This window comes from Melospiza melodia, chromosome 4 (genome assembly GCF_035770615.1).
Source record: "Melospiza melodia melodia isolate bMelMel2 chromosome 4, bMelMel2.pri, whole genome shotgun sequence".
Taxonomy (NCBI): domain Eukaryota; kingdom Metazoa; phylum Chordata; class Aves; order Passeriformes; family Passerellidae; genus Melospiza; species Melospiza melodia.
In genome coordinates, this window is record NC_086197.1 from 72142076 (window position 1) to 72161173 (window position 19098).

The 19098-nt window shown below is 37.7% G+C and overlaps 1 protein-coding gene across 4 annotated transcripts in view; it reads left to right on the top strand.

Annotated features, from left to right (window-relative positions):
- Positions 1-19098, top strand: part of TAFA2 (TAFA chemokine like family member 2) — a 189052-nt gene that overhangs the window by 131756 nt on the left and 38198 nt on the right. For all 4 annotated transcript variants that reach the window (XR_010027604.1, XR_010027603.1, XR_010027605.1 and 1 more), the window contains one exon: positions 531-637. Coding sequence is in view for 1 of the 4 variants with exons in the window: in XM_063155158.1 (XP_063011228.1) it covers positions 532-637 (106 nt within the window). In the remaining 3 variants the exon portion in view is untranslated. The remainder of the gene's footprint in view (positions 1-530; positions 638-19098) is intronic.

Sequence of the window (19098 nt, forward strand, 5' to 3'; positions counted from 1 at the left end):
AAACCCCTCAGGTCTTCCTAACAGGATTTCTCTGCAGGAGGATTGAGACATGAACTGAAGGTCTATTCAGATCTGTTACTGCCTTAGGACTCGTTGCACAATCTAAAAAGAGCTGCAATCCCAAAAGTCAGAGACACCACTGTTTGACCAGAGACAACTGCAGGGCCATGACTGGCTGCAGACACAGCAGTGGAACAGCTCAGTTTGTCAAAACCTGCTCAGAGATGCATGGGTTCATCCTTCTTGCCAGCTTTGGAGTCTGGTTATGAGCACTGTTTGTGCCCTGAGAGAAATTATGATGATGCTGAATTATCCTGGTACTGACTAGGATGGAGGAGTGCTGTCAGACCAGGGTGGGAGGTTATGTTGCTACTTTATGTACCTCATTTAGAGCTCAGCAGAATTTAAGACTTTAAGACTGTGAGCTGGACACTTATAAAACATTAGTCAATTCTCCTTAAATTAAGAAAAATATGCATTTTTAAGAAATCTTAAGATAAATATTTAATTTTGTGTATTTTTATTTTCAGGATGAATAAGAGATACTTACAGAAAGCAACAAAAGGAAAACTGCTAATAATAATATTTGTTGTAACACTGTGGGGGAAATTAGCATCTGGGGCAAATCATCATAAAGGTAAGAAATTCTGTTCTGTTCTATCATGTTGTGTCTGTGGCCTCCACCAACAAATTCAGAAGGGTCTGGGCTATGCCACCTTTCCTCCTTATGCATATTTATGTCTCCTGATACTGGTTCACTAATCAGTGAATTAGCATTTTATTAAATGCTAAAAAAGAGTAATAAAATAAGAAAAAAATAGTGAGTACATTTTGTCTCATAAAAATAGTTATCAGCAGATATATATGACGCAAATGAATTCCTGGAAAGAAACAATTTTAGTAGCTTATATGATGCTTCTGCGTGCAGTTATCTACCAAGATTAACTTAATGGATAATGTGTATTGAATAAGATTGTTTCATCATAGAAAAAATACTGCCACTTTGCAGTATTGTCTGGTTTCTATGCTTTGCTCCTAACACCTGAGCAGGAACTTTTTGTGACAATGTGAGATTTGTTTCCTCTTGGTCATTCCAGCCCTTAATATGTATGTATTCATACCAGCACAAGCTGTGATAGATTATTTAATTTTGTAAAAAGGTCTTTCTTTTGCATGTGTGTTTCTGTTAACCCTAACACAAGAAACACGCTCTTCAGATTCATAAACAAATGTCTTGTTATAGGCTAATAGGACTTGAAATGTGAGGTGCAGGATAACAGGATTTTGAACTCCATTTCTCATCATCATATAGTGTCGGCTGTTTATCTGCTTATACAAGAATTCAGAATAAGCTCTAACAACCTGGATAAAACAAGGGTGGGACACAAACATTACCACAAGCTAAGGAATTAAACCCAGAGGAAGGATTAAAAAAAACCCCAGTTAGTTAATTTCTCTGGTTCCATGTATATTTTATGATGTTCACTCTGGTGACAGGATTTCATGAGCAAGTATTTTTATATACCAAGCTGCTAGATATTTTTCTGTTGTTGAAGATACCTTTCTTCAAAATGACCCTCTGATTAAGGACTTCAGGATGCAGAGACATTTATGCAAAGTGTTATAGAAGTTGCAATTTGACTGCAGACAAAACAGAATCTGATGTGGTCCAGCAGGCCACCGGGTGGGCATCATGCCAGAGAAGAACTGTGCTGATACCCTTTCCTCAGCCTTGTTCCCCCTCCAAACCAAAATACAGATTTCTGCTGTGGCTTCCCAGTTTAGCTGTCTATTGGAAAAGAGCCAAGATATCCTAGCCTGCATTCAGAATTCTTTTGCTTTGATTATTTCTCTTTAAACATACAAATAACCAATATCCAGACCATTTTGATTCCATGTGCACGGGCTGGTCAAGCTGTGTTTGCTTCTGTGGAATTCAAACTTTGCCAAAGTATGCTTACTGTACTTTTTGGAAAACTGATGAATAAAAAACCTATCACCATGGATTATATAGAAACAAATTATAAACATAAGGACTATTTTGGGATTTAGTGCTTCATAATTGAGAAAAAAAAAATCCACCAACAATTGTAGCTTAGCTGTGTGAGAGGAACTCCAGAAGAACTATACATTGATTAGCTGGACAGTGTTTGTTGTTTAAACCTCAGCCTTAGAGCAGAGATAACTTAAGGAATATTTAATTTAATTTTTTTTAGATAAAAAAGTGCATGCCCTCCTTTAAAAATGAGATTATTAGCTGTAGGGTCTTTATATTCTTGCAAGCTAACAAAAATTTCCTTTTTCTTTAATTTGTATCTTTTCATGCCTTTAAAAAAATATATGAAGTTTTGCAGGAAAAAATAATAACGAGAAGCATGACTTGATTATTTAATTTGGAAAAGCAGCTACTTTACCTGTTCAATTTCTTTTGGAAAGAAAATATATTCAGAAATATTTTGGCTTGTGAATTTAGTAAATCAGCTCCACTCACTATACTGGGGATTTTTTAAAAAAGCAAAACTCAAGAGTTATGCAGCTCAATTACCATTGATTTCTAAAGGTACTAGGAGTTTGAATTCCCATTGTGTCATAGAAAATCTTCCTCCTGCTCTCATGGCAAAAATGGAGCTAAGGTACATTGAAGGAGAACTTCATGCTGTTCCCCTTTGCATGGAGTTTCCAAATACTGAGAAACGTGAATTTTTTTCTGCCCTGATTATCCCTAGCATCATTAATCTTCATTTATAGAAGTCCTTACTAACATATTGACATGACAAACCCTTAATGACTTTGAAGGAGCCCCTACAATTCCAAAAATCAATAATCTGCATTTAAAAAAAATCTTTACTTTCCTATTGACTTACTCATATTATTCACTAGTTGCACTAACCTTCAAACCCATCTCTTTTTCAGAAAGCTATTGTTAAAGAAAAGGTACAAGAAGAAAAGGATCATCAGTGTGTGAAAAATTGTTTAATGAGCATTCTGCTCTCCAGGCAGACTTCAGGAGGAATATTAACAGATGACTCTGACAGGCTATGAGTAGATTGGTTGTGCTTATTTCTGGGATATGGCACAAATGAAAACTCCCAAGTCAGCAGCAAGAAAAATAGAGGCCAAGGCAGGGCATGGGAAACAAGGCTCTGAGGACCACTTGAGCAACAGGGTTACAAGCTGGGATTTCAGATTACATCTTTTCAGTGTGATGTGTGTGGGTGCCAAATCCACCCCTCTTTCTCTTGAGAAGTCTGGTTTGAAGAGACTTCTGCTCCCATTATCTTGACTGATGACTGGAGTTGCATCATTCTGGACAGTAAGTCCAAGAGCTAAGAATGTTAAACAGTGTTTAAAACAACACAAACCTTGCTCTTTTTTTTTTTACTGCACACAGGATTACGAGTCCTTCAGTGTGATTCCTGGCTGTGCAAATGCTTATATTCTATTTATCCTGTCTTCTGTAAAAAAAAACCCAGTAACTTTGCTTTTCTTTTAGTTTTGCTGGAACCTGATACCATGGTGACGTGTGCCTTACCCAAGCACGTGCACCTGAGAATCAGCTTGCAGCCCCAGAAGCGTTTGTGCTGCAGTAGCTACATATGAGGAGAAAGTCTCCAAAAGGATGTTGTCAAGTGTATGAGTCAAAAAACTGATAAAGACTAATCCTGATCCTCCTACACATTGCTAGCCCTTGGAGAACAAACTAACCTGTACAAACATACAGTGTTTGCTGGCAGATATGGCAGGCGGGCATCAGTTCAGCATCACTGCCTTTTTGCTATTTCTGTCATAGGGAGCATGAATTGATTTGATGACCATTGTATCACAGCCATGTTTAAGGTGTCAAGTGTTGAAATGGTCCTTTTGAGAAAAAAATGTGCTGATACCACCTCACAAGCACTTCTTTCTAGAGAAGAGACTACTGTGGCACAAAATTTATACTCTAAAATTAAAAACTCTTTCAAAATACATAAATCCATGAACTTTTTTATCAATAAGGTTTTTTAAAATTGATAATGTAATAAAATATCCTAGTTAAATGAAGAGTGCTTTTGAATCTAAGTATAGTTTAATATTTCTCAAAATGCAAAAATATAAGTTTAACATTAGTTTTAAATCCTGGAAAAAATAAGAAGTAACTTAAAAATATGGCTAATGATGAATGCTTACATGCCAGAAGGAATTTGTTGCAGAACCAGAAGACACTCTAAGTAGATAAGTTATTGAATATTTTTTGACTTATCATGAAAAGTCATGATAATTTATTTTTATTTTAAAAAAGTCACTCAGAAGCTGAACTCATTAATCTGATGCCTATTATATAGATAAACCAAACTACCGTATGAGATGCAGAATTGCTGCTCCTACTTGTCTGTGAATTTGCACTAAATTAGAAGTCTGAGGGAATGTCTTTCTACTCACAAGGAGAAAATGAATTCTGGTTTCTCCTTGCAGAGGAGGAGCTGTTCCAAAATGCAGCTGAATGAAGGAGCCCCTAAAGCTGGTGGTTAGGTCGCCCTTCTTGGATGGGTCTGCCTTGCTCAGCCACCTTGCTGGGGCAGGAACACTGCTGGCACCAGTGCTGTGATGCAGCCCGTGCCACACGTGCCTGGAGTTTGGGAATGGGTATGGCTATGGGAACCAAGAAACTACATTCCTAATGTTTTGAGACACTGTCTAGGTAAGACTAGAGAATATACCAAATGGTTACAGAGGAGGTCTGTGAAGTATTCAAACTCTCAGTAGAAATACCTTCATCATGAGGTTATAGTGGTTTAGTATGGGTTACATTTGTCCTTTCTGTTGAGTATTTTACACTGTGTAGAAGACAGCATTCATAATGCAGAGGCCATTTGTATTAGAATTAAAAACAGAAAGTAGCCTCAGTGCAGAGTACAGAAACCAGATGTAGACATTTCTTCTTCCACCTAAGCAACCACTTGAGAGCTGCATGCTCCCTCATTTTCCTTCGGTTGAGCTGAGTGAGCCCCATTGGAGGTGATGCCAGTTTTTGGGGACATAAGATACGCGGTTTGAGCTACAGAGGGCACCAAATTCAGGTCTCCCAGTTCCACTCTGGGGGTTCTAATATAAGGGGTAAGCAGATGCAGTACTGTTTTTTCCTCAGTTTGCACTTTTTTTGAAGTACCTGCACTGAAATGTTTATTGAGGGATCTGACCCTGCTGATAAATTCACCTTCTGGTTGTGTGGACCTGTCAAAGGACAGAAGAGTTGTTATGCATATTCCCAGGTTCTTTACTGGAATTAGAAAATAAAATGTCCAATATTTAAATGAGGGAAGTTGCAGGCATGAAGAGGAATGTGTGTGGATGCCTTGGAAGCTGCCATGTGAGACTGGAAACTGGTGGGTAGGGTCTGTCAAAATATTAGATGGACACATCCACTCATGTGTTATTTTTCTGTCAGTCCTGCTTCATGCAAAAACTCTTTTGTCATATTTGCTGTCTCAAACATGGACCATCTTATCTCTTGTAGAAGTTTGGTCCAGAGACAAATTCTTTTAAATGAGAGTGCTTTGTGTGCAGCTTTTACTAACCTAATCCTAACTGTAATTAATGTTTAAATATAGAAACAAAGGAAGATAATAGTTATTTTAGCAGGCATAGGGAAGACAGATATTACATGTTCTTATCTAACTTGAGCCTGATTTGAAAGTTTCAGTCATCAGGATCAGAACCTAATCCAAAAATTGCCATTTCCTTGAAGATAAAATAGAACAGTCAGTCAAAAACTTTTGTATCAGTATCTGTCACTGCAATCTAAAATGTTAATGCCATATCTGTTAGAATTCAGGAGATAACATTCCTTGGCCTTCTGCCAGGATCAAAAGGGAAGAAGAATCTCTTATTGCTGAGGTGCCAGTAGTTCTGGTGGTTCACTAGGACACGGGTGCAGAAATCATTGCAATATCAGAGTTGTGCCTATTTCTTCCCTGTGCTGCCAGCTCCATCACAGCAAGTGTCTGCCTTCCTTTTTACTCAATCCCACCCTCACCTTGGCTCTGCAATTTGTCTGTCCTTGAAGCAGCCATGGAGGTTCCTGCATTGCAATGATGCATCATGCATTTTGCCTTAGACTGATCACTTAAAAATATTTCTATTCATATTTGGCAAGTAGTATGGTTTCTTGAGGTTTTTCTGAGAAAAGGAAAAGGGCAGGGGTTTTTTTTGGGCCTGGTCTTGTAATCCCTCTGCAAATTTTTACTAACTTGCCACAAGTAAGTACACAGGGTAACTTTCTTAAATACATTCAGATTTTGAAATTGTAGAGTAAAGAAGATGATTGAAAAGAATATTATATTCTCGTAAAAGTTTTAGAGTTGATTTTACAGTTTCAAATTCCAAACTTTTTAATATTTTCATTTATAGTAATGCTATCTTCCTTTAGAGAACTATCCTACCAATCAAATGTTTCTTTAGCCAATTTCTGTTTCAGAAGATTAAACTTTCCTATACTTCTTTGTTAGGAAAATATTGTAAGATCTTAGGACTGAAAAAAACACTGATAATATGCTTATTCTTCTGTTATTTGTTCCTATCATGAGTAAATGTTGACATTTCCCTAATACTGCAATCAGACCCACTTTTCCAGTTTTATATTCTTGCTCTCAAATTCCTCCAGAAGAGTTTTTATGTGTACTGAGTAATACATTCTTCTAGACTTCTTTATCCTTATGCCTAGGAAAACAGAGTGATTGCATTTGCATGCCACAGTTTTTACTAAAATCATAAAAATAGTATGACATAAATTGTTACACAGTATTCTCTCTTGAATCTGTGGATCAGATTTTTTTTCTTAACTTTTAAAGTGCTCAATTAATGTGGCACATAGTAATGTATATTTTGTTAGCCTTTCCATATTTAAAATATTATTTTCTGGGCTTGCACTTATATTCTGAATTTTTCATTTGCCTAAATGTATATCATGTTATAAAGAATCTCTTAAATAAAGATGTCAGATGCAGCTGTGATCAGGAAGGAAGAGAAGGACTGTTTAGTGACCTGTCACACATCATGGAGCAGGATGCTGTGCCACAGCAGGCCATGGCATTGCTGCACTTGCCTGTGCCCCCTCTCCAGACCCTTCCCTCTTTCTGGAAACAGTTTTACTCATTGAGTGTACTGTCTGTGCTGTCTTTTAAGAGGATCCTTCCAGTACAGATATGTAATATAGGAGGTGTAAACAGGACAATTGTTACAAAATTTTAAAGGTAAATATCAGATGAGTTTACACAAGTAAACCTTTTGAGGAAATTTTCTGTCTCTATATAAATACTTAATTCTGGTAACAAAAGTCTACTGAGTTACTCTGAGAATGCGAATCCTTATGTGCAGGAAAGCTCTGCATGTACTTATGGCTGAAGTTTCCAGCCTTGGAATTGGACTTGAGATGTAGAAAAGGCTGTGTTTGGATCTTCTGATGGCTTTGGAGCCAATGGTTGGATTATCTTGCGATATGCTGGATGGGCATGACAAGTTTATATCCAAGACCCTGAAATCAGCTTTCTGTGGTAGAGAAATCAAGCCGATTTGTCTCCACTAGTGTGACAATTTAATTTTTTCCTGTCTTTTTTCCTTGAAGAAATATATCTGGGAATATCCAACAAGAATGTAATTGAAAAGAAAATCTGATTAGTGTACAGTTTTCTTTACATTATATTTGCTCAAATTTTAACATTTTAAGATCATATAATTCTTATAAATCAAATATAATGAGTCAATATCATGTTACAATCACAGTCTGATCCTTAACAGTATGTGTGTGGAACTAGATGATCTTTAAGGTCCCTTACACCATGTGTAGAATGACTGTAACAGCAGGATTAGAACCAATTCTATCTTCAAAGTCAACATCTGCTTTCCTGTATGGAGGACATACATATTGTATTGCCAGTATTAAAGTTTTTGCATTGTCCCTTGGGCTTTGCAACACACATTCCATACAATCAACAATGACTGTCCCATATGTGTGCTGGTGCCTGCTGCATACCCCATAATCCAGCTCAAAGGATTTCACATACTCAGATTGCTTGGTTTGCGCCTGAAAAAGCACATCCTATGTAGAGATTATTTCTATAACATTCAGGGCATATGTTAATCTGATTTTGATTTGTATTAATTTTCTGCTGCTGATGTATAAAGACTGTACCCTTCTCTCTTGACACTCTTCACTGAATTTACTCAACAACAGTGTTAGTAATTGCTTGTACAATGTCATATTTTAGAACAGCTGTTCTTTAGTCATGCAGGTGCCAAGGAAACATTCAGAAGCAGTCAGCTGTTCTGGGAAGTATCCATAAAAAATATTTTCCTTGTTTTGGTTTGCGGTTTATAAACTTTCTTTCTGAGGAAAAAATTGAGTTGTGTTCACTGTGGGGTTGAGGGAATTTACTCTTTTAAGGCTCACTGGGGCAGTCTTCCTCTGCAATAGTGAGTTAGAATTATAGAATGATAGAAATTTTTAGGTGGGAAAAGGCCTTTGAGGTTGTGAGTCCAGCATAAAGGACTCAGTGCAAATTTGTAAAATTTGTAATCATTTTAGAAGACAATGTATGTATATATGCATATGTGTGTAAGAGGTATGAGAGACTTGGGTGAAAGAGGAAAATGCAAGGTCATCAGTACTGAAATAGCTTACGTGGACCATTTTAGTTTTTTAAGTGCTTATAATTTATTTATGGGAGTTTCACAAAATAGTGGTGATTTTCAAAACAAACTGAAAACTCAGGGAATTTTCCACAACATCTAGTTTTAGGCATCTCTTCTAGATTCTCTGGAACAGCCTTCAGAGCTCATTCCTATCAAAAAGTGAGAACCCAAGCTTTAAGTATAAGTGTGAGTTTTTCCCTGAATTCCTATATCAAATAATTTACAAACTGTTGGGCAGCTTCTGGAACTTTTGGAAAGCCTCTTAGCAGGAGGACTTGGTTTGGATGTTGTTCCTTCATCTGCCTAAAAGCCCTTCTCCTCTATCAGGGTCATAATGTCTGAATAAAATTCTAAAGGTCTTATTTTATTTCTAATTTTCAAAAAGAGTCTCATTTTGCAGTTCAGAAGCCAGTGAAATCTGGTTTGAGACAGATTTATTTATATCTGTGTATTATTCTGCAAATGTCATTCTGTTGTTCAAAAAAAAGGTTTAGCTGTTAAACCTGGATTTTATATTTGTTCAATTTTTCCGCGTTGAGCAAAAATACACAGAATCAGAGAATTGTTGATGTGGGAAGGGACCTCTGGAGATAATCCAGGTTCACCTGGAGCAGGCTACACAGGATAGTGTCCAGGCAGCCTCCAGAGAAGGAGGCTCTACAACCTCTCTGCGCAGCCTCTTCCAATGGTCTGATTTAATTAAAACTTTTAGAGAGATGCTTCTGCCTGAATTAAGGTGCAAATGAGATCATACCTTGAAGTCAATAGTATGGATTTTATTTAACAGTAAATATGAGGTAGAGACAGAGAGATAGAAAGAAATAATAAAAGGTGGAAGGGGGGGAAGGGAAGGGTGGGAGAGAAAAATAGTGACGGAGGGACAGATTAAGTAGAAAATGTCACCATTCCATGGTACCTGATGGTGTCATTGAGCCTCTTTGATTTTCTTGGTGGTGAGGGTCCCCTAAAACAGAGTTCAGCGGATTAATACCTGTTCAGGCAAGGTGGGAACCCCCAGGTGACTCTCCTGGGGGAGACAGGTTTGCCACTGTCTCTTGCAACAGACTCTGGATCTGTTGTGCCACTTTGGTCATGTGTAGTCCCCTGGTGCAAAAAAATCCTTCATAACAATGTTTCAGCCATTAACCGTAGTGTTTCAGTCTCTCACACACTCTCACAGGAAAGCAGTGTTTCATCAGATTCAGACTGAATTTCCTGTTTCAGTTTCTGTTTGTTGCCCCTTGTCCTGGCACTGGGCACCACTGAAGAGTCCGGCCTCATTCTCCTGGCAGCAGCCCTTAAGATATTTGTGTGCATGCAGAGAGTCTGGAAAAACTGTTACATTTGTAAAGAAATAGTAGTGGAATTCTGACCATCCTTTGGGAGTGTGGAAGTACCATGTAACTGTGGCCAAGAAAAACCCACTCCTGTACTTAGATGGGAGCAAAACCGTGGCATGCTAACTGAGGGATGGGCACTTGCTTGGGGGTTCAGATGACAGAAAGCAGGAAAATCATAAAAGAGCAGTCTGCCTTGTGCAGCTCCCTTTTACCAGGCTGAGCAAGAATTCTGTCTGTAATGATGACGAGGCTGAGGCAGGAGCTGCCAAATCTGTCTTGTTCTTTTTCCCCCATAGATTTGTACAACTCTTGTACTCAATTTTTTTCTCAAGTAAATGCAGACTTAGAATTCCTTTTTGCAAAATACTTCTGGCTTCAATATCAAGTGCCCTTGAATGACTAAAGTATAAACCTGAATGTGTGTGTTATTTTGAGTGAATGCAGAGCTGCAGAAAGGATATACACAATAAAAGTATTCTGTTAAGACCAACACAAATCTTGGGTGCATTGTGCCATTGTATTTTTAGGTGCCAGTTATTAGAATTGCTTCAGCTGAGTTTATGCTCCAGAGCTGTGTATGAGAGGAGAGCTGCCTGAATTACTGGGAATTGTTCTGGATCCAGGTTTTGAACCCAAATCTATCTATGTGTCTGATGAATGAGGAACAAGCATGAACCACTTCAGCCTGTAGTTGTATCTCAATGAATAGAACTGAGCATAGAAAAGACCAAAACCATCATTAGATTCCTTCAGTGTACTGAAAGACTGAGGAAAAACCAAAGTTTTAAAAATCAGACAGATAGCAGAAAGTGTTGTGCCTCTGAAAAACACAATGAAGATATTTATTATGTAAACAACTTATTTAAAACTTTGTTCAGTTTTGTTCTATTATGTAATATGCTACTGATAGAAAAAAGATATTACTAGTGCTAAACTTTCATCTAAGATGCATTGGCATGTGTCAGATAACTGTGGAAATTCTGTGAAATGGAGCCCAGAAGGTGTGCTAACTGCTACACACCGCAGAGTGGAAAGTAAATATATATCCAGCGAGTGAATATTGAGAAAAGAAGCATCTGGAAGAAATGGGAATTTTGGATTCTTAATTGCCTCATTCACCCCAGAACATCTGCCAGAGATATTAAGAGCAAAAATGACTACATGTGAGAGAAGATAAAAGTTTAAATAAGGAAGGAGGAAGAGTAATTTTGTGCCATCTTGTTACGCTGCTGAGCACCGTGCATATGAAAGTTGTTTAAATATCTTTTTTTTCCTGGTAGTTTTGGTTAAAAATTATCTTAGGAGAGTTAAAATACTGTTTCCTCTGTCTGTGTTTATGTTTTAAAAACCTGTGAAAATCCAGAAAACCTCAGTAATGAAAAGTAAATGGTCCATATTTTCTCCCTTATTGTAACAAAACATTGCAAGCTAGATAGGTGTGTTACAGAAGACAGAGGACATCCTGCAGAGGTTGTGCCCTGGAAACGTCTGAGAAAAGAATTCACCTTTTATCCTCCTTAGGCTACTCCTGTTCATCTATTGTTTAGATGATCACCAGTCCTGGAAATGTCTCCTGGGGAATTGCAGGAATGAAGTGCACTCAGACCTCTGCCTAATGTTAGGGAAGAAGATGGGGTTGGACACAAACAGCTAAAAGTGGGGAAATAGGAGGAGCCCCATTGCACAGGGCTCAGTGGTCTTAGCTCATGACTTTCATGACTTTTCTGTTTTTGCCCTGCAAATTGCAAGATATATTTTCTGCAAAGAGATTTGAGGACAGAATGCACATTTCCACCCTTCTGTCACAACAACAGTCATTAGATTTTCCTGGGTTTGCTCTGAAAGACATCTCGCAAAGAGGAACATGACTGAAGAAAAGAGCATAGCCACAAGCTTGGGGGTCTTATATATTTTCCTTCACAAGTGTGCAATAAAGTAAATTGTTCAGTACTTTTCTCCAAGTGCTAGAAAAAAGGAAAGAATTTTTAAACTGATGTAATTTTAAATTTTCTTTCAAAAAAACTCAGAAAAGCAAACTAAAAGGATCACTGTGTATTGTTGACTATAAAAATGCCATACTCTAGAACACCTGTTTGTTGAAGAGTTGTAGAAGTATCAAAAAATGTTCGGAATCAGTCAGCTATTATTGGAAACAGCAAAGCACAAAAATATTTTGATTAGTTTGGACTAAGACTTACCATGATAGGATATAAACAAGTTTGGTTTGTGTTAAAGGTCTTTAGAACTGAGATGCTTCATATTTTTTTCTGAAAGTGAGAGCAAAACTACATTAAAATACTCTGAATGGCCTATGAAAATCATACTCTTATTTTTGCAGTACATGTGATTTATTTAATCACAGGCAATATTTTAGCCTCATTATTTCTTCATCTTTCTGAAATAAACGGTGCTAGTCTCTTTAGACAATAGGACACTATTGACAGTAATTACTGAAAGTATTTTTAAAAATAATGATTTTGCTGGAGGAAATATATTTCTCAACTGTAATTCTTGTTTCTATTTTCAAATACGAATTAGCCTAATGAACATTTTTAACCTAGATATGCAATAAATCCTGTGAAGAGCTCCCATTTAAAACTGTCATACTAAATAATGGTGTCTGGGGGAAAAAAAAAAGTAAAAGGTCCCACTAATCAGATTATTTTTGCCTGCCAGAAAAGCTCTCCTAAAATCTATCTTTAGAACAGATCTGTAGGAGTGATTATAAACTAATTTGCTTTTCTGCTGGGCGCTAGGACTACAACAGTCTACACTTAAGCAGCATAATGACCCACACTAAAAATGTAGGAAAATGCCAAATTATGGCTTATCCTAATAGTCATTGTAAGAGAGGGGTGTTAAACTATAAAATATCACTCAAATTTTCATAACAATGATCATTAGGGGGTAACAATTTCAGTATTTTTAATGGAGTTTTTATGCTTTTTTGGCATTTATTTTTTACTTTATTTTATTGAAAAATCTCCTAGGTTTATGCATGGCAATTATGAATAATCAAAGGAAAGATAGATGGGAAAATGAGATTTCTTTCTTACAGACAACCTGGAGAAAAATGCAGAAATTATACTTTAGAGCTGGGATTTAGAAGGTTCAGATTTTGTGTATTTTTGTGTCCCTTTATTAATACAATGAAGAAATAAATATGTGATGTGTTTTAACTCCAGGATGTCTGAGTCCTCTAAGTTTCTCTCTCTTTTTTTCTTTTTTCTTTGCTCTTTAAACAGAACTTTGAAAATCAGTCTTGATTTTCTGCTACCATAACTAGTAAAGTTTTAAAAGCTCCTAAAATAAAAACTAGGGGAGCATGTTTCTTCCTCTGTCTCGAGTTTTGACCTGCACATGACTCCTCTCCTGTGTTTTGGCAAATGTCATAGATCTTAAAACTCAGCTTTACCCAGGACAATAAATCAGTGGATATATTTTAGCTTGGTTTAGTTATACATATATATTGTGAATGTTAGAGAAGACATGGTCATTACAGAGCCCTGATCTCTGCTAGGCCTGTTCCAGTATTGTGGCAATGTCAGATTCCAATGAGGGCAGTCTCACAGATGAAATGACTAACCAGGGACCAAGTAATATCTTTCCTGATGTAGCTGTTTCCCTTAAGGAGGGATCTGTTCTTGCACCCTTAAGATTTGGGTGATACCTTCTGGAGGTGCTTCTTTAGCTGTATTGATCATATAGGGATGTCCAGCTTAGATTGGGCACTGTGGACATCCAGTGTGTGCTGATGTGTCTTTGGTTTTGTACAAAACAGTTGAAACCCCACTCTCATTATTGTAATAATAATACAGTAAATGATGCTATAAAGATTCAGAAAGTGAATGAAAATGTCAAGATGCATTGCTATGTTAAAACATTGGAGTTAAAACATGCTTCTACCTGGAGACCTTGGTATGTCCTTTATATGTGTGTTTATCTCAGTATGCTTATGTGCAGTACTTGAGAAAAAATAATCAGGGACAAAATTCCAGCAAATGTTTCCAGTTTGCAGGTATGGACACTGCTGTGCACTGCTTTTGGGACTCTGAACCATGCATGAACTGCAGAAATTTGGTTTCTGTTCTATCAGATGACGATGTATATTAATGTAATAGAAGTTGGTGTGCTGCTTGCTGGACTCTAGAAACAACTGTATGAGAAAGGAAAGGTGGATGAACATGTGGCTCCCTTGGAGAGATGAGGCAGAGGATCAGAAATTACCAGATTACATCTGTGTTATGCACCATGTTCATTAAAGTAAGAATCCAAGTGAAGAGCAAAACAAATATCAGAGTGGTTGTGTGTGAAATAAAAGATTCACAGTTCCCATGTTTACTTTTTTGTTTTTCCTTAGAAATTATAGGTGCCCAGTCAACATAGAATTCCTAGACAAGAGACCACTTCCACATAAAGAATTAGGTGTTAAAACAAGACATTTCCCACTGGAGTTGGGAAATGCTGGCTCATTCTGCTGCATCTTCAGTTTCTGATTTCTTCATATTTTTATTTTGTTTTACAATGATCTGCTAACTACAGTTGTACCTGAAGGATATGTGCTAGGATTATTCTGAAGATTTCCCTGACTTGTGAGCCCTGTAAAGATAAAACTCCTGCTAGATTTGTGTGTGTGATCAGACAAGGTGTCTCATGAATGGCATTTTGTCAAATCCTCTGGTGTATCCCCTTGCTGTTCAGCTTTTAAGGTGGTGAATTGAAGGGGAAGGCAATTTTTTTCCGAGTTTTGTGACAGTCTTCCACAGGCTAAAGAAGATTACACTTGGCTCCCTTCACAGCATATCAGTGCTGTGGACCTGGACAGTTATTTAACAGTCATGTATGTTTTCTAGTGTGCATTTTAGAACTAAAGCAGTAAAAATATTTTGTTTTGAGGCAGTGTAGATATTTGTAAGGAATTGTGGGTAGTCAGTTATTTCCCCATTACAGTTTCATCTAAGCTTGGAAAGAGGCACAGCCCTATGGATATTTATAAACAGTCTGCTGTCATTTCTGACACATTTTTAGACCCTGGCAGACAAATACACTGCACTACAATGCATTGTGTGTGGCATTCAGCTTTGCACTTGGGACTTTGAAAGACGCAAACCAGCCCACAGATAACAACTGCGACCCAATCTCTCAGTTGTTCCACTAAAATAAACACTTCAGTGCAACATGAGGTCTGAGGTTTTGAGGTTCTAATGTTGACCACTGTGAGGAAATTCCTACATTAAAGTAGCAAAAAGATCAAAGAATATGCACTCATAAAAAATGTATGAAGCCAGTAGCGGATGCCATAATGTGCAGTAGGTAATTTGTCTGTTTGTCTTCCTTGCAAGTTCTTATTTGCAAGAATTGCATTAAAACTCAAGGATTAATTATTTTTGTTTTAGATTTCATATCTCCCTGAGAGACAACCACTCTCCTTTCCCGCCTTTGCACTTTCACAATGGTGGGAAAGATGTGAATGCTGTGAATGCTTCTTTGGACTCTCCCTTTGGCATGACCAGTCTCTGGCACTGACATAACATCTTGAACAGGGCCTCATTCCTGGCACCTGCAGAAGCAATGCTCTGGCTCTTGTGGGAGAATGATGGATCTGGGTGTTGGGTAGCATGGCCAAGGCAGAGCTGTGGGAGCTGGACCTGTTTGGATTCTTGCCTTGAGCAGCAGCCCCTTCACCAGCCCTTTCAGCAGGAGCAGCCCAGCACTATGGGCTTCTCTCTGCTCCATGGCAGGAGACAGAGCTGCTTGGCTGGTCTGTGAGTCTCATATTCAATGCACAAGACTTGACTTCTCTGGGGTAATAGAAAGTTAGTTTACTAATAATTTGCTTTTATTTTGCTCCAGGTGTGCAGTCCCAAAAAACTCATGTCCAAGAGCTGCCCAGCAAACTGCTGTGCTCTGTACTTGTGTCCCAGCAGTGGTCTAGCTCCACATTATTTTGTGGATAGGCAGGGAAAAGGATCCTGAGGTGGCCTGGTATGGCCTCTTACATCCCTGTGTGCAATGTATGAGCTTCCATAAAGATACAGGATTAAGATGCCAAACATGAAGCCAAATATTCATTGTCTGAAAATATCCCTGAATAATTATGATTTTTTTGGTTCATATTGTTGTTTTGAATAGGTTTTTTTGAAGGTGTGAATTATTTCAGCTGCTTTTGTTACATATAGTTGTTAAAAAACACACTTCTGGAGTTCTGGGTTCTGTGATATTTTTGCAGCTTCTGACTTTGGGTAGCTATGAGGGTGGTGTGTATGTTTCCTATCAACAGCCTCTGTTAACAAGAGTTCCTTCAGAAACAAATGCCAGGGAGTCTGCGAGGAGCATCTTAAAAGGTATGTTTTCAACAAGAAGACATGTCTGAAAGTACTGTCTACTGGGAATCCTTGGGCAAAAATATTCTTCATAGAACTACTCTGAATGGCCCTCCTGGCAGTTTCTCCTCTTTTACTTGGCTTGTTGGAATGTGGTTTTTTTTTTCCTCTGTCTTGAAGAATAGCCAGTGTCTTCCCAGACCATCCAGTTTCAATTCATAGACTCTGTCTAGATCCTTATTGATTAATCATACCCATGGCTCAGAGACTTGCTATTTATATGGAATCAACAATGTAGAGGGAAGGTTGTAGCAGGGGAGATCACTCCAAAGGCAGGCATTTCACAGTACTAGACATGTGCCTCGTTAGCAGTTTTTTTCTAAAGGCCTGAGTTAAGTTTCCCTCCTGACTCTACACTTCAAAGAGCTTGCCTGGGGCTCTAAAGAAGCAAGCTGAAACTTAAAATTAAGATCTCTCTTTCAGACAGTGAACTGTGCACTGGGACATCCCATGGAGTTTCTCTTAACGCATATGGAGGAGTCTGAAGGACGGTTGTGAAGTCCTGGCAGGCGGGGGTGTAAAAAAGGAAAAAGGAAAAAATAAAGAAGCAGTTATATAGTTGTCAGGAAGGTGAATGTGCATATATGTGCCTATGGTTTGTGGGAGGAATATTCCAAACTGTATTTGATAATTTTCTTTAGCTGACTGATTAAGCAAAAGTGCATTACAGAGCTGCAAGCTGGAATGCAATGTATTATAAAAATACATTAGAGAATTAAAGAAAATTTAAATTAATGCATTCTATCCAGTCATGAAAATAGATAAGGTGAAGAAAAACAAAATCAAGCCAAACAACAAACCAAAAAATTTTAACACAACATCTAAAACTATGTGTAAAATAAAATGAGCCAAAGAGATAATGATCAAGGCAAACAAGCGAGCAAAAATCTTCCAGAGCTTTTAAAAGGTGGAATTAAAAAAATAAATGCTTTTTATAGATACTATGTTAAATTTCATCACATATTTGTGTGATGAATGTATACAACATTCAAGTGTTAAAAGGTATTTTCAGTGCCTTGTGGTATGTTTTCATGCAAATAGTGAGTGCAGAGCTGTATATAAATACCTTTCTGAATAGAAGAGGGATTGTGAGTGACTCAGTATTCTGATTATCATCTTTGGAAAGATTTTGCACAATGGGAATCTTTACATTTGTAGAATTTTCAGAACTTTACCTTGACTTCACTATCTGGTTTCTATCAGGTCATCATTAAAATCCTGGAGTGCTTCTGTTATAGCAAGTTTTATCAGATTGATAGATCCTCAGTACAGATATTAAACAAGTGATGTTCATGCTTGCCATCAAGAAAAAAAAAAAAACTGGCCTGCCTAACTTGGAAATCATGGCTTTCTCTTTACTCTTCTTTATTTGATAGGATTTATTAGATTTTCAACATAAATTTGGGGGACTTGCTTTTCAAAGCTTGAAAAGTCTTAGCATAGGCTGAATAAAGGGTGCTAAGCATAATTTTTTGAAAAGAAAAGTGAAATAGAACATGAATACTTTGATAATGAAACTCTTGTTGACATGTTTAAATATGAATTGACCATCTTAAAACTGAGGTCTTTTAACTACAAGAAAAGTGGAGAAGGTCTTTTTTCAAGTGAGAGAGAGCTTCAAACTGAAATAGAATAGATTTAGGTTAGATATTGAGAAAATATTCTTTACCATGAGGGTGATGCGCTGAGAAGCTGTGGGTGCCCCATCTGTGGAAATGTTTAAGGATTGGATGGAACTCTGAGCAACCTACTCTAGGAGAAGGTGTCTCTGTCCACAGCAGAGAGGTTGGAACTAAATGATCTTTAAGGTCCCTTTCAACCCAGGCAATTTTAAGATTCTGTGAAAGTAGCTTCTGGACCTTAATAAATGAAGATCTTAATTGCAGAAGAAGGATCACACATGAGCAGTTAGATGTGTGTTGCAATGGAACTATAATGCAAAGACACAGCTGCGCCTTTCTTTGGGGAAATCATATTTCCCCTTCCCTGGGCTTTGTCTGCTGTCTCCGTAGAGGCACCTCTAAGTGCTTGAGATACTTTTTAATAAGGATGAAAAGGCTGCAAGCAGGCAGTTCAAAAGCACTGCTGAATACACCTCTCCACCTTTTTGCACTAATCCTGTTCCATAGAAACTTCCACACACAATATTTTTCTTAAGGCACTACTTAGAGTGAAGATATTGTGCCGGAGGGTTATGCAAATACAGGGAGTAGAAACACAATTTTTTTTTTCTTCCTGATGTATCCCTGAGAACATGTTAATTTGTCATCTATACAATGTGACCATTTGGGTCAGCTAGAAAGAAAAGAAAATCAATGATGAGAGTCATCTAGGGGAACAGGAAATATATTCCCCATAACTGTGTAAATGACCAGCTTCTGACTCTCTGAGGCTGAGGAGAAAATGTGGGGGTTTTTGGTTTCTGCCAAAGGCTGAAGGCTGCACTGAGACATGTGCTACTGCTTCTTGCTGAGTCGAGATATTTGGCAGAAGGCCCAAAGAGAGAGTATGAGAGAATAAAAAGTCTTTGTGCCAAATGTTCTTTTGAGTGCCTGAAAGCTGGATTAGTCTTTTTTCTCTGTGAAATCATATAATTAGTAATCTCAAGCATCAGCCTGGTAATTTGCAAAATGTCTGCACACTTTAATATATCGTTTGCTTAACATGTTTGATAACAACCTCAGAGATACTTGGGCTTTTGACTTGTA